Below are 15,433 nucleotides of genomic sequence, written 5' to 3' on the forward strand. Positions count from 1 at the left end.
ATTCCGAAAAAAAAAAAAAAAAAAAAAAGTTGTTATTATTATTAATATTATTATTATTGTTGTCAACAACAACAGCACCAACAATAATAATTATTGTAATTATAATCCCATTATAATGCATTGCACATTTATACAAATAATAATAACAACAATCAACATCATTATCATTTTTATTATGTAAATGTTATTATATAAATTATTATATTATAATATGAATTATAATCAAACTACCATAATTAAATCAAAATATTATAATTGTGCCATTGTGATGTTATCGCCACAGTAATACAACTCAATCTGACTTAAGCATGTTACTAAGCAAATGATCTGTCATTCAAATTTTGTCAGTATTTTTCCATGTTGGAAAAAATATATTTATATATTTATAATAAACTCTTCACCATTTTCCTTTTCACAATCAATACACAAAAATGAAAATAAATTTAACTTGCCATGACACCTTAATGAAACAACGCTCATAGTTTGAGATGCTGGAAAAAGTTAATTGTGATGCAACAGCAAAAAAAGGTCTGTCTGGCACATACTGTAAATAAATTGAGCATCAAACCCCAGTCTCACACATCTGATTCATCTGTTGAGTAATCATCAAGTAAAATGACTAAAGTGCACATTCCCAGTTCTGGGATTGTCTTCTCAAGGATGGACACTAGCGATGCTGCCTTCGAATTTGGCCAGAACATCTGAGAAGGCAGCATAGTTCTTCCAGCAACTGTTAAGAAGAGCCTTTAAGTCAGGATCCTTTCATGATGCCTTCAAAAGATGTCTGGTCAAGCACTTCACTTGAGTTTGGAACAGAGCTAAAGGTCTGGTGTTTCAGGACAGTGCGTTCTGATGTCTGCAGAAGAAAGAAGCGAAGGTCTCCACTCCCAACCGCACAACATGGCTCACGGATTCTGAAGGCTGATACACTTGGCTGAGAATTTCTAGATGTATGAACCTTTGCACATCCTACACAAGGTACATTGAGAGAATGATCTCTAGACTACACGTCTATAAATAGTTTGGCAGCTCAACCAGATTCTTGCGCAGCAGGAATGTGTCTACAAAGACAGTGTTACATGTGAGTGATAGAGCAATCGCTCCATCTTCGGCGGGAGAAAGGAAGATTCTGCTTCGCCAGCCATGATCCCAGTTTTCTCACCATATATGAATGATTTACAATTCACTACAGGAATAAAATAAAATCACGGATCATGGATTCTCCTGGAATTCAAGAGATGGAGCATGTGAACTTCGGTTAACTTCTCTCACAATGTATTTTAGACAAACTTGATTTGTTGTGGGCAGAACAGAATATGCATTTGAAGCATTTTCGTCAGACTAACTAGTACTACATCAACCTGTTATTTTACTGTTAATCCTTATAAAATGGTGCTCCTACAGCAGCAGCACGAAATGGATATCATAATAGTCATCCAGACCCAAGTAGAGATTTCACAATGGACTCCGGAGCAGAGACTCAACGTGTTGCACAGAATGTGTGGACTGAGAGAAAAAAAAAAAGTGTTTGGTTTCCAAGGGGAACGACCGCAGACTCTCTCCAGTGCTGAATAAGGCAAGACAGCAAGGCTTTAATTTTATCTGAATACAATGTGGTGACAAGCGACGCCCAATCCCAGTCGCTCCTCTCCAACCCACTCACAGTCTAAAGACATTTCTCTCAGCACCGCTCCAAACATACTTTAATCTGCCGCAAATTGTGTACTTTCATTTGTTGAAAATATTGGAAACAGGAGTGATGGGAAAACAGGGTCGTTGCTACACAAGAAAACAAGATGTATTTCTATAAGATCTATAGGTGTTTTTGGAATGGCATACTAACTAAGTCTGCAGTATACATGCGGTGTAGTGAACACATTTTTTCTGTTATTTCCCCCCCCCCCCTGTAGCTCTACTGGTTGTGTGTTTGAATCAAAGGGAACACATGTACTAATAAGTTGCTTTGCATAAAAGAATATGCCAAATGCATAAATGTAAATTGTTTGCAAATAATCTACTACATTTTCCAAAATGTGTAGCATATAACCAAAGCAGAGTCAGCAATGTCATCCAATTTTTTTTTTTTTTTACATATTCTTGGCTGAATATTTCATCAGACTGCCAAGATGACAGACAAAATTTGACTCAAAAATTGCTGAATAGCCCTATTTACTCTACAAAAGTTTGGCATCAGTAAGATTTTTTTCTTTTTTAATACATTAATACTTTTATTCAGCAAGGACACATTTAATTGCTCAAAAGTGACAGTAAAGTCTTTTACATTGTTACAAAACATTTCTGTTTTAAATAAATGCTGTTCATTTGAACGCTCTATTCAAAGAATTCTGAAAAGCCACAGTTTCAACAAAAAAATATTAAGCAACTGTTTTCAACAAATGATAAGAAGAAATGTTTCTCGAGCAGCAAATCAGCATATTAGAATTATTTCTGAAGGATCATGTGACACTGAAGACTGGAGTAATGATGCTGAAACTTCAGTATTGCATCACATGAATAAATTACATCTTAAATATATTCAAATTGAAAATAGTTGTAATAATCTTTTTTTTATTAGTTTATTTTTGTATCTAATAAATGTAGCATTGATGAACATAAGAAAGTTCTTTCAAAAACACTCAAAAAATCTTACCATAATAATGACAAAAATGATAGTAATGTAGCATACTACTTATTGAAACATCTCACTGGATAATTTAATTCCTACTATGATTTAACAATTGTAAAGTCAGTCTAAAAGGCCATTCACAACCCATTTTACTTTCATAATCATGTATTTTCAGGTGAAACTGGAAATGCAGAATGGTTTTTTTCATTGGAAACTAAATGGATTACGAAAAGTGTGTGCGCGGAGAGTGTGTGTGTTGGTTGTTCCGATAGAGGAGAAGCACTTCTGTTCAGAGTGTGTCTTGTCAGTCTGTTAGCTTATCAGAAGGAGTGGGATGTGCTGTAGACTCACAGTCAGGTATCTTGCGTCCAATTCCACCTTCTTCTCCAGCTCCGATAGCAGCTCATTGTGGAAGCATTTCAACTGCAAAAAAAATGCAGAAAAATTGACTGAAGTTTGTTATATTGGCTTTTTAAGAACCTTAAAACACAGATTTGTACAATGCACTGAGTTTTCCACCAACAGGCAACCCTGGGTGTCAAAACACTAATGGGTAAACTGGCAGTGGGCAGAATCACACAGACCAAAACAAAAACATACATTCCGACACGGAACACACATTTCAGAAGCAGAATAACTGGCTGTAGCGTTGTTTTTCGGAAAATCAAGTATGTGAACTTAGCATGTTTCCTAAATATCTGCAAACATATTAACATACAGCACCTTTAATTATTCAGTGATAACATGTTTGTTATTTGAACTGCAAACTTGTGTAAATCCTCATTTTTGGTGTAATTCCTATGGGTGGAGTTTGCTCCATGTAAACAGGGATTTACAGCACAGGTTACTGGATTTAACTTGTATTGAAACTGTGAACATTTAAAAAACTGTTCTAATCTAATCTATGCAAAATAGATCCTTTCATAAAGATGGACGGCGGTCAAACAGAGTACATACCATTTCCTCTAACTGCACTTGAATCTGCCGGTGGACCTCTGCCATCTGGAAAAGCACATCCCCTGCAGAGAAGAGGGACAGATGTCAGTTAAGAGAGGACAACAGGAAATGGACTCATAATCATGTGATTCAAGTGAGAATAAATGTGAGGTTAAAGAGACAGATCGAGTTAGGGTGGAGTAGGCAAGAAAGAAAGAAAGAAAGAAAGGAAGAGGGAGAGAGGCAAGATAAATCCCAACGTGCATTACAACCATGCCATCATACTGAACACACACACCACAGACGGGCAAACATAGGGACAATGACACGGTCAAAGACTTTAAACACTGAGACAGAGAAATTAACAACAGGATGAAAGGGTGGAGAACAAAGAAAGGAATGAGCATGAGCAAAAATATAAAGCATTTCAAAACAGGGTTTTAAAATGTCAGTGTATTAAAGGAATATTTTACAGAAAAACAAAAATTCGGTCCTTTTTACTCACCATATGCTGTTATTTTTCTGTGGAAAGATATCATGTAACTTCTGAAGGCTTTTATGGGTTTTTTGGGGGGAGCTTGACAAGACGGTCACTTTGAACTGCTCTTTTATAGAAACGATTCTTCAAAAATTCTCCTTTTGTGTCCCACAGAAATAAAAATAACAGCATATGGGTTTGGATTGCCATGAATGTCTGTAAATACTGACAGAGTTTACATTTTTGAGTGAACTATTCCTTTAAAAGAACTTAAATTCTGACTGTAAATTCGAAATTAGTTTCATTTGTCTTTTTTCAAGTGCTTCTCCAGCAGGATGACTGTCAGAATGTTGTGAAACTCATTGCAAAAGAGTAAAGACAACTAAAACAGGAAGACAAAAAAAATACAAAATAAAAGTGAGGCCATGCAGCTGGTGGAAGTTGTGTTGTTTTTCATATACCTACATGCTGCTGCTTCTGAATATGCAATGCATTGTGAAGAAAGGAACAGACAGTGAGCAGAGCACAGAGGAGACCCAGTGAGACACACAGCAATGGAAGACAACAGCGAGCCGCCCTGACCTCCTCCCATCTCAGCACGCCAACCTAAAGTTAGGTGCTACAGAATGTCTCGAAGCACAGTGCAAAGCGGATCTCGCAATTTAACAGTCAGTCCAGTGTAACAACACACATCGCATCCCCGCACGGTTGTTTACACCACATATGCATGATTGAAGAGCTCTCGCTGAAGAGCAGAAGCATTGAGTTCAGAAATACAGCCTGTTGATTACTCTGAGAGAGGCTCCCAGAGAGACCAGTTTGCCCCAAAATAAAAGTGCTGTCATTGTTCATTCCTCCTCATCATGTTCCAAACCTGTATTTACGTTCTATCTTTCGTCAAAGAGAAAATGAGATGTTTAGGCGAATGTTCATGCTGCTCTTTTCCATACAACAAAAGCAGACAGTGGACTGTAGCGGTCAACCACCAAAAAGCAGGAAAATGCTTGACCAACATGGATTTTTTGGTGGCCAAAGTCAACATCTTAGAGAGCAGATGTAAAGGTAATATTTATGATATTTAATTTGAAGATAGCAAATAACACATGCTGCTAATAATCATATTTATTTTACATGATCTTAACTGAATTAGAAATAATTTGAAAATGAATCAATGTAAAAAAAATACACAGATTTATGTTTTAGATAGAATTCATAATGAAGAAGTTCCTTATTGCAGTATTTTTCACAAACAAAGAAATAGTTAAAAACATGATTAAAAAGGAAGCTGCTAAACAGTGAATATGACAAGAATGACACAAAAACCTAACGACTAATGCCAATAACTTAAAAAAATGCCGAATATTGGCCTTCGACTACTAAAAAGTACCATAGAAAGACATATTCCCAGTCTTTAAAAGCCATATGAGAGCTTTGTGTGAGGAACAGACCACAATTCAAGTCATTCTATGAAAATCTTGCTCTCCGTTGTAGCTGAAAAAATGAACTTAATTCGAAAATCAATTTAAAAGGTTTAGAATGTGTTAGCGCATTCTTTAACACTTCATGCGTGACAATGTAACAGTCAGTCCAGTGTAACAACACACACTGCAACCACAGACACGTGATTGAAGAGCAGAAATGCAGCTGTTGATTACTCTGAGAGAGGCTCCTGAAGATATTAATGATGACCAGTTTGCCCAAAAATGAAAGCGCTGTCATTGTTCATTCATGCTCACCATGTTCCAAGCCAGTGTTTACTTTCTATCTTTCGTGAAAGAGAATAGATGATGTTTATTTGAGAAAATGCGATGTTAATTTAGTTGTAAAATGAATTTGTGCTTCCATAAATTCAAACTTGCCCAGTTTGATCAAGCTCTTGCACACTGTTTACTTTAAATATGTGACAACGTGAAAGGATTTGACTGCTACAGGGAGGGGAAGATTTTCCTCACATTAGGCTGTGGTATGACCACAAAAGACCTGGAATATAGTGAACAAGTTGCACTGACCACTTTTATGGGGATTATTATTGGTGCTGTTTTGATCTTTTTAGAGCTTGACAGACTCTTGGTGTATGGAAAAGAGCAGCATGAACATTCTTCAAAATATCTCCCTTTGTGGTCCATGGAAACTATAACAGGTTTTGCAATGTAAATGTTAAAAGTGTGAACCTTTTCTTTAAGGGTCAGACAACTGTTACAGATCACTATCTTGAGTTTTTCTCACTAATCTTAATTATGATCTCTATGTGCATGTTAAAAGTGAAGAAAAAAACTAATTTAAATGAGCTATGCAGTCCAAACTCATTTAGTCAACCAAACACAGTGTGAGAAAGCTTTACAAATCAGGAACAAAAAGACAAGAACAGGCTAGACCCAGAGCAGAGGGAACACGGTACTACTTTAACAACAGAGCACAAAGACAACTGATCCGAGACAAATTCATTCATTTTCATTTCTCAAATGCAAGAAATTGCACTATAATTCACAAACTCCCATAATCTGAAGCTGATCTGAAACACTACAAGTCAGAGAAATCTTAAATCACAAGAGTGAAACCGGCTGATATGCTTTGCTTTTTATCTGTCCCGGGTAGTAAATGCTTTTAATATGGTAAGTAATAGTTTACAATATTCTTACATTAACATTAGGTATCTCTACCTAACAATGATCAGTTTTACAGCATTAATAATCTTGCTGAATGTACTAATGTTCATTTAAAAAAACTTAATATTAAAATTGTACCAGTATACGCTGAAATTAACATTAATAAGTCAGTTTATGTGTGTGTGTGTGTGTGTGTGTGTGTTAGGTGTTGCATGACACTTTAATGATAAGAAGCAACCAATTATTTGGACTCAATCATTCTAACATTTTGAAAAATATTATCTAAATGACTTCAGTGGCTTGATTGCAATTAATTGAGTGATTGAAACACACCAACTTAACAGGCAAATCACAATCAGAGGTTTGATTAAAAACAGGTATATGGTGCAGAATGATGACATCATGTCATCCCCTCCTGGACAAACAGTGGTCTCCCTCATAAGTCTCACAGCAATGCACCTAAACCGATTAAAGAGAATCAGCCGTGCTCAGGCTTACAAACTAAAGAGGTCTTTTGACTTAGTGCTCAGATCACTACGGCCTGCCACAAATACACAGATACACACAGGTGTCACGAATCCGGTTCATGGACTTCCGTCCAATTACCACCGAAGGTCGCTCTTCCATTTTAATGACTCTCTCACTACACAGATTTTCACATGTCACCCCGGACTACATTTCCCAGCAGCCATTTCACTAATCACACGTTCACCTGAAACCAATCACACAGACTATATAACACCCACTCAGATCCTATTCAAACTGCAGAGTATTGTTTAAGCGTTTATGCTGTTTAGCGTAGCTACATTACGGAGCCAATTCCCTGTCATTGTTTGAGTTTTCCCATAGTCTAGTCATAGTCTTGCCTTGCCTGTTTTCTTGTGTTGTGATTCTTGCCTATGCATCCTGGATTACCCCTCTTGTCTCGCCTTGTTCGGATACTGATTACCCCTCGCCTGGACCATCGCCTGTGTTTGGATTAACCCTTTGGATTACCCTGTTTGGACATTGTTCGCCGTTGCTCGGGGATCGACCACGCCCGTTTACTGGACTATTCTTGTGTCTTGCCCTCAATATACCTGTTGCCATTGTCTGACCCTCGCCTGTTTCTGACCACGCCTTTGAATAAAGCTTTGCAAATGGATCCGCACGTCTCTCGTCCCTGTCGCCTTGTTACAGAAGGTCTCTCCTCTTCTAGTCCTTAATCTGATTCTGCACACACACGAACTGTGTTTACCGAGCTGACAACTGAATTAAGTTCATTAAAAAATCAGCTCATTTGACAAATATACAATTAATATTATGGTCAAAACAGTATGCATGTTTTTTGCATTCAAACATTCAAAGATTTGCAATCCTTTTGAACATGTTTTCATAAGGTTTTAAAATATAATACAATTTTCAAGAAGAAAAAAAGAAGATGATGACTAACCTTGATGTAACCCTCAACTGATAAATTTATACCTTGAATTAAATATATTTTCAAGGTAAGAAGTATTTATTTTGTATATATTTACAAATATTAAATCTTACCACCAGACATTTTACAACCTGAACTAATCTGGTCTTGTCATGAGAAGGTCTGACATTTTAATGACTTTGACATGATAGTCATGAGGGTCTGCAGGGGTCCTTTCCATGAGATCATTTCCTGTTTATGTTTTTTCCTAATGTTGGTTACATTACATGAATTTGATTGTGTAGACAAACTTTTTTTTAATCAAATAAAAAAATAAGTAGTGAAATAAATAATGCAGTGAAGCAGGTTTGTTAAATCACCTTTTAAAATAATTATAATTATTATTTTTATTATTATAAAGTATGTTTTTTTTAAGTAAGTTTTTTAAAGGAGTTTTAGCACCCTGGCATTTTTTGACACACACAAAAAGTCAGATTTGTAATGTCAGAAAAAAAAAAAATCCAAAATTAAAAACATGCTAATCAAGCAGTGAAACAGATTTGCTAAAATATTTGTAAAAAAATATATAATTGTTGTTGTTTAAAAAAAATATTAGGATGTTCAGTAGATATTCAAGTCACTGTACATATAAACTGCATTTTTATTTTATTTATTTTATTTTTTTGACTAAATTAATAGACGTTATTAAAGAAAGAAAGAAAGAAAGAAAGCATGAAAGAAAGAAAGAAAGAAAGAAAGAAAGAAAGCATTGACACAGACTCCAAAACTTTGCTATGGCTACCACCACATCAACCATGCTATTTTGGGAGTGACATTTGTATTTCATACTCACTTAATTATCATTTTGAGGATTAACTCCCGCATTTAAATGTCACTCCCAAAACCCTACAGTGTGCATGTGACCATACAGACCCAGAAACACAGACACACCCAAACCTTCCTTCCTGATACATTACTGGAAAAGCTTCTTCCTCAGTCCACCTTTAGATCATGTATTCACTTTGCAAGCAGACCTGAGAGCCTGATTTTGTTTAGCTCAAGCCAAAGGAATAAAAGGAAACGAGGTCTGAGGCTGTTACTGAATTAATGTAAGTCAGCAAAATATTGTCTATATAAACAAATACTGAAAGTGAGATCAGCCCTTACATATGAGATCTTTGATTGTTGTTAAAGATGTGCAGTGAGTTTTTACAGCAAAAACACACACCAAAATCCTTTCAGAAAATGCGCCTCAGCTTTGATGTGTCTGACAGGAGCTCTTTGCATGCAGGTACTTTAAAGGGATACTCCACCCCAAAATGAAAATTGTCATTAATCACTTACCCCCATGTCGTTCAACCGTAACGTTATGTAGCGACGAGAATACTTGGATGCGCTGTTTTCGTTTAAATCAAAGCGTAAATACACGTAGAAAACGTATCCTTGTGTCGCGGCTGACACAGAATAGTGTACGCTGCTTGCGTTCAGTGGATATTCTCCAAAATGGCACTACGGTGATGCGGAGAGTGACCGAGGAGACGAATTGTTGAATAAAGTCATTATTTTTGTTTTCTTCGCGTACAAAAAGTATTCTCGTCGCTTCATAACGTTACGGTTGAACCACTGATGGCAGATGGACTATTCTGACGATGTCTTTCATACTTTTCTGGGCCTTGACAGTGTAATTTACTTAGCAGTCAATCGGACAGTCACAAGCCTCCCGGTTTTCATCCAAAATATCTTAAATTGTGTTCCGAAGACGAACGAAGCTTTTACGGGTTTGGAACGACATGGGGGTAAGTGATTAATGACAAAATTTTCATTTTGGGGTGGAGTATCCCTTTAAGCTCTTTATAATGGACTTGTGACATCCGCATTCCTTCTGCTTTGAGCACAGCTGCCTGACTGACAGACAGATGGCAACGGGGCAGCAAGGAGTCACGGTCGGTCACTGTGGAGAGCTCGACATGGAAAGCACACGCACATGCACACACACACACACACAGTCTGGTTCACTATCCTTGTAGGGACTCCCCATAGGCGTAATGGTTTTTATACTGTACAAACTGTATTTTCTATCGCCCTACACCTAAACCTACCCCTCACAGAAAACTTTGTGCATTTTTACAATCTCAAAAAATAACTTATTCTGTATGATTTATAAGCTTCTGTACCCATGGGGACCTCAATTTAGGTCCCCACGGTGACACGAGTCCCCATGAGTCTGTGTGTATTCAGGTTTAACACGGTGACACAAGTCCCCATGAGTTGGTGTGTATTCAGGTTTAAGTCCACACCAGTATAGAAAAACATGTACACACACACACACACACGCACACACACGCACATGCACACACTCTCTCGGGTCTGTCACGCCCATCTCCCTTTCTCCCTCACAACCCGCAACCAGCAGGAACAATAGATACCTGTCAGTCAGTAATGCAGGTTCTCTTGGGAAAATCTGTAGGTTGCATTACATGACTTTGATTTAGCAGACAAACTTTTTCCAAAATAAATAAATAAATAAAAATAAGTAGTGAAATAAAGCAGTGAGGCAAATAAATTAAAATAAAATAAAAATTTTATTATTATTATTATAATTATTAATATAATGTAAACATTTTACATTTTTATTAGGACAGCTTTATCACACTGACAATTTTGAGACACATAAAAATATGTTTTTAACATTAACAGTAATAAAATATAATTCATATTAATATTTAATTAATATTAGGACTTTTTCTTATTATTATTATCATCATCATTATTATTATTGTTGTTGTTGTTAATAATAATAATAATTATAAAACTTTTTTTATTAGGACAGCTTTATCACCCTGAGATTTTTGAGACACACAATAAAACGGTTTTCAAATAAATTAATAATATCAATAAAATAAAACAACATTATTAATTTAAAATAATAATTATTATTATTATCATTAATAATAATAATAATATTTTTAGTTTAATAAGAATTTTTATTAGAACAGCTTTATCACCCAGACATTTTTGAGTAAGTAAGTAAGTAAGTAAACACATACATACATAACCAACCTCCGGAAATTTTTATTCATAAATGAAAAACTAACTCCTTCTCTGTCACAACTCGCAACGAGGGGTGAACAACAGATACCTGTCAGGAAGCAGGTTTTCTTGAGAAAATCTGCGCCTGCAGTCTTGCATGTCTCTACTTGGAGGGAAAGAAATGCGTGTGCAAAAGAAAAAAAACACACATTTGGATCAGTTCCATCTAGTCAAATAAGTCGCCCCGTACTTCCTGTCACCTCGCCAGCTCTATATGCAAACATTTATGTCAGAACATCTGAAGTGCAGGAGTGTCGTCACCGTTTATGAAACTAACACCGGTTGCAGAGAGACGCGGCAGCCGCGGGCAAACCCGACAGGCCGGACCAGTCTGGGAGGATGAGAATGAGTAGGAGAGCAGAGTGAATCACTGACAATGGTCAAGCATGGAGCACTGCAGGGTGTCAGGGAAACAGTCGAAACGCTGAAGCTGCCAGCCAAACGGAGATTCTAAGGAACAAAATGGAGGACTCTGTGTATCAGCTTAACACAGATGCGTCAACTCCTTTATCTATTTGTACAGAGAGCAGATTACATCACTCCCCACGGTGCTGCAACTGACAAAACACATGTATCCCATGGTGCACTGGTGCATCCAGTACATCAAATAGCACTTAGCTGTGTCACACTGTGTTGTGTGTGCAGTCCTCATTCACACATGCAGTGATTTTAATCATCAAGTGGCTGTATTGTTGTCGTCGTAGTGGACGTTCGTACTGCTAGTTGCTCTAATACTATTGGTGGGCTGCATTACAATGGAAAATCTGAACACAAATGAGATGTGCTGTTAATTAAAATAAGATGCCATTCTATTTTAATTAAGTAATATTTGCCATTGCTGTAAATAATTCTAGATACTTTATTATCCTAATTGATTAGATTTTTAGAATGTGAATTAGCTTTTTTCCCATCTACAGGTTAAAATCTACAGCACTGCATGTATGCTGCATACAAATTCAGTCTGATTTGGAACTTTTGATCCAGTCACAGAAAAATTGACAGTACTTCCACAGTTTTTCCTTCACTTCACTACAGTATATGACAGGAAACAGATCATGTGGTGAAATGTTTTTACTCCTATTGGTAGTCTGATTTGCTTAAAGGGGTCATATGATGCGATTTCAAATTTTCCTTTCTCTTTAGAATGTTACAAGCTCTTGGTGCATAAAGAAGATCTGTAAAGTTGCAAAGACTAAAGTCTCAAATCCAAAGAGATATTCTTTATAAAAGTTAAGAGTCAACCACGCCTACTTAAAACGGCTCATTCTAACACGCCCCCACATATCTACGTCACAATGTGGGAAGATTTGCATAACGCCGCCCAAATATTCACGCAAAGAAAGAAGGCGTAACTTTAATACTTGCTGTTGCCGCCATTGCCATGTTGTGGAGTCGCTGTGTGTTTTGTTGTGAAAGCGAAACTACTTTGTTTGGCCTTCCAAAAGAGGAACGATATCCGCTTCGTCATGCCTGGAGCTGATCCGTGCTGATCGCTTAATCGCAACATGAAAATTTGATACCGGCATATCCCTAATGCTCATGTCTCGTTGCTCAGGCCGGACAGGGCATCACAATATGGTACGGGGTGTAACATTTCCGTCACACGCTTGAGGTATTTGGCCAATCACAATGCTCTGGATAGCTGGCCAATCAGAGCACACCTAGCTTTTCAGACCGATGAGCTTTGTAAAAGTCGACGCGTTTCAGAAAGGCGGGGCATGGAGGAGAAACAATAATGTACAGTATGTGGAAAATAACGTGTTTTTTTAACCTTAAACCGCATAAACACATTTCATTACACCAAATACACAAAATAATGTTCTTTTAAGCAGCATCATATTTTTTTACTTTAAAGACCCCTTTAAAGTAAAAAATTTTCAACCATTTTTCTTTGTGAATGGCCTGCATCTTGTGTTTGCAGTAATGCTGCATATTCATTACTGAGCCCATATTGCTACAGTTTGCACACTAAACTGGCAAGCATGCAAAATATATGGCGAAAATGCACCGTAAACCTACTTATCAGCACAATCTTTTGCGATGCAGATGTTTATGAAGCCAAACACAAACATCTGATTATTTTCTGCACACAGCTGCAGTTCTTTCATGCAGCAACAAGAGTGAAAGCACAACACGAGCCTGCTGTTGCAGTGACGCTGCTGCTAAGATCACTTCAGGAGTGTCCAATCCTGCTCCTGGAGGGCTACTGTCCTGCAGAGTTTAGCTCCAGCCCCAACTAAACACAGCTGAACCAGCTCATCAAGGTTTTCAGGATTACCAGAAACTTCCAGGAAGGTGTGCTGGAGCTAAATGTGCAGGAAGGTGCCCTGCAGGAGACTGGAGATGTGTGAAACCGACCAACAACAATCAAACACGCTCTCCTAGAGTATCCTCTCTCTACTGTAGAGAGGTCTGATTCATCTGAATGAGACTGTTTGTTTGGATGATTCATTTTAATTAACTAATTCAAAAATAGATTCACTGAATCACAGTCACAATTACTAGTGTTACCAGAAGACTTATTGTAGTGAAAAAACACATGTAGTTACATAAGCTTTTTTTTTTTACCATTTTGCTTGCAGTATACAAGTTGGAGTGCTTTTGTTTTAAATTTATATATTTATGTATTCAAGTTTGATGCAGTGATCCTAATTTAAAAACAATTGTTTTTGTACCAGATAAATACTGCTCTTAAATAACTGTATAATTCATGTGATCTGATTTATCATTTGTCAACTGTTTTACCATTTGACAGTCTTAGCTAGTTTCAAATGTACTTAGCTACTATTTGTTAGTAGCAAAACAGGTAAATATATATTCTTTTACAGAATAGTATAGCTTAAATAGTTTAACTACTTTAGTTTAACTATCTTATAGTTCACAGTTTAATTGAAGTTATTGCAACATCAGCTTCACAGGCTATTTCATGGCAAAGATTATACATTAGAAAAATATACAATACAAAATACAATAAAAATAAATAAATTAATAAAAACAATTATAAAACTAAGTATTGCACATACAATTCTATAAAAAGATTCCTTAAATTTACTTTGAAAGAAATTGTAATTTTTTTTCTGGGTCCAATTTATAAAACAAGTCCTTAAGAGTTTGTCCTGATAATAACCTTGGTCTCATGGCATTAAATATTGGGCAGACCACAAACTTCTTATAGTTTGGCATGAAGTTGACACACCATGTACATAAAAGTATTGTCTTTCACAGTATAGTTTATTTACTGTATATATACTATAGTAAAGAAACATTGCCATATTCCATGGTCCATGTTACACATAACATGGTAATTCATTTCAAGAGACTTCAAAGAATATTATAGTTATTAGCATGACACCAAAACATGGTAATACAACAGCACTTTTGAGTTAGTGACATAAAATAAGATACATTTGCACTTTCCAAAGAGATGCTACCTTAACAGAATTATATGTATGTGAGTGTGTGTGTGTTTGTGTTTGTGTAGCTACCTGGTATTTCCTATGTTATGAGAACCAAATGTCACCACAAGGACAGTAATACCAGTAAATTTTGAACTTGTGGGGGACATTTGTTGGTTCCCATGATGAAAACTGCTTATAAATCATACAGAATGAAGTTTTTTGAAAATCTAAAAATAGCAGAAAGTTTTCTGTGAGGGACAGAATTAGGGTAAGGGGATAGAAAATATAGTTTGAAATATATATAAAAAAAAACATTATGCCTGTGGAATGCCTCCATAAAACATGGAAACCCAATGTGTGTGTGTGTTTTAAAAGAGACCAAATGTCCCCACATGAATAGCAAAACCTTAAACTAGGGGTAGCAGATAGAATATAAAGTTTGTACAGTATAAAAATCATTGTGTCTATGGAAAGTCCCTATAAAACATGAAAACCCCAGCTCTAAGAGAAGACCGGTTTAATCATATAAATAGCTGGAGATCAGCCATGTTAGGTCAGGGATCCTGTCCTACTGTCCCAGTAAAATCTCTCCACTGCCGTGACTTCTTCACCTCAGCATGTAGGACAGTTTCAGTGTTGTTCAGAGACACAGATCACTGAATTCTCCAATGACAGTTCAGCTGAAGCCAGCAAACTAGCATTATCGTATTGAGGAGAGCAAAGAATGGCCTCCTACACAGCTTTAGAAAAAAATGCTTAAGTATTTTTTGGTAATTGTTATTTTCTGCAAACATGCTGTTATTACATACTGAAATTCCTGTGTTTTTCAAAGGTTTTGTGAGTGTGAGCACACCTTTGCAGGGCTGTACAGTGCGACATATATGTCGCACGTGCTACGAA

At 36.6% G+C, this 15,433-nt stretch overlaps 1 protein-coding gene across 1 annotated transcript in view; it reads right to left on the reverse strand.

Annotated features, from left to right (window-relative positions):
* Nucleotides 1-4,563, reverse strand: part of LOC107757378 (brain-specific angiogenesis inhibitor 1-associated protein 2-like) — a 49,814-nt gene extending 45,251 nt beyond the window's left edge. The window contains exons 1-3 of the mRNA XM_016574838.1: nt 4,506-4,563; nt 3,584-3,645; nt 2,978-3,049 (exon numbers count right to left, since the gene is read on the reverse strand). Of these exons, the coding sequence (XP_016430324.1) occupies nt 2,978-3,049; nt 3,584-3,628 (117 nt within the window). The 5' untranslated portion in view covers nt 3,629-3,645; nt 4,506-4,563. The remainder of the gene's footprint in view (nt 1-2,977; nt 3,050-3,583; nt 3,646-4,505) is intronic.
* Nucleotides 4,564-15,433: the final 10,870 nt, after the last annotated feature.

This window comes from Sinocyclocheilus rhinocerous, unplaced genomic scaffold (genome assembly GCF_001515625.1).
Source record: "Sinocyclocheilus rhinocerous isolate Xijiao unplaced genomic scaffold, SAMN03320098_v1.1 scaffold383, whole genome shotgun sequence".
Lineage (NCBI taxonomy): Eukaryota > Metazoa > Chordata > Actinopteri > Cypriniformes > Cyprinidae > Sinocyclocheilus > Sinocyclocheilus rhinocerous.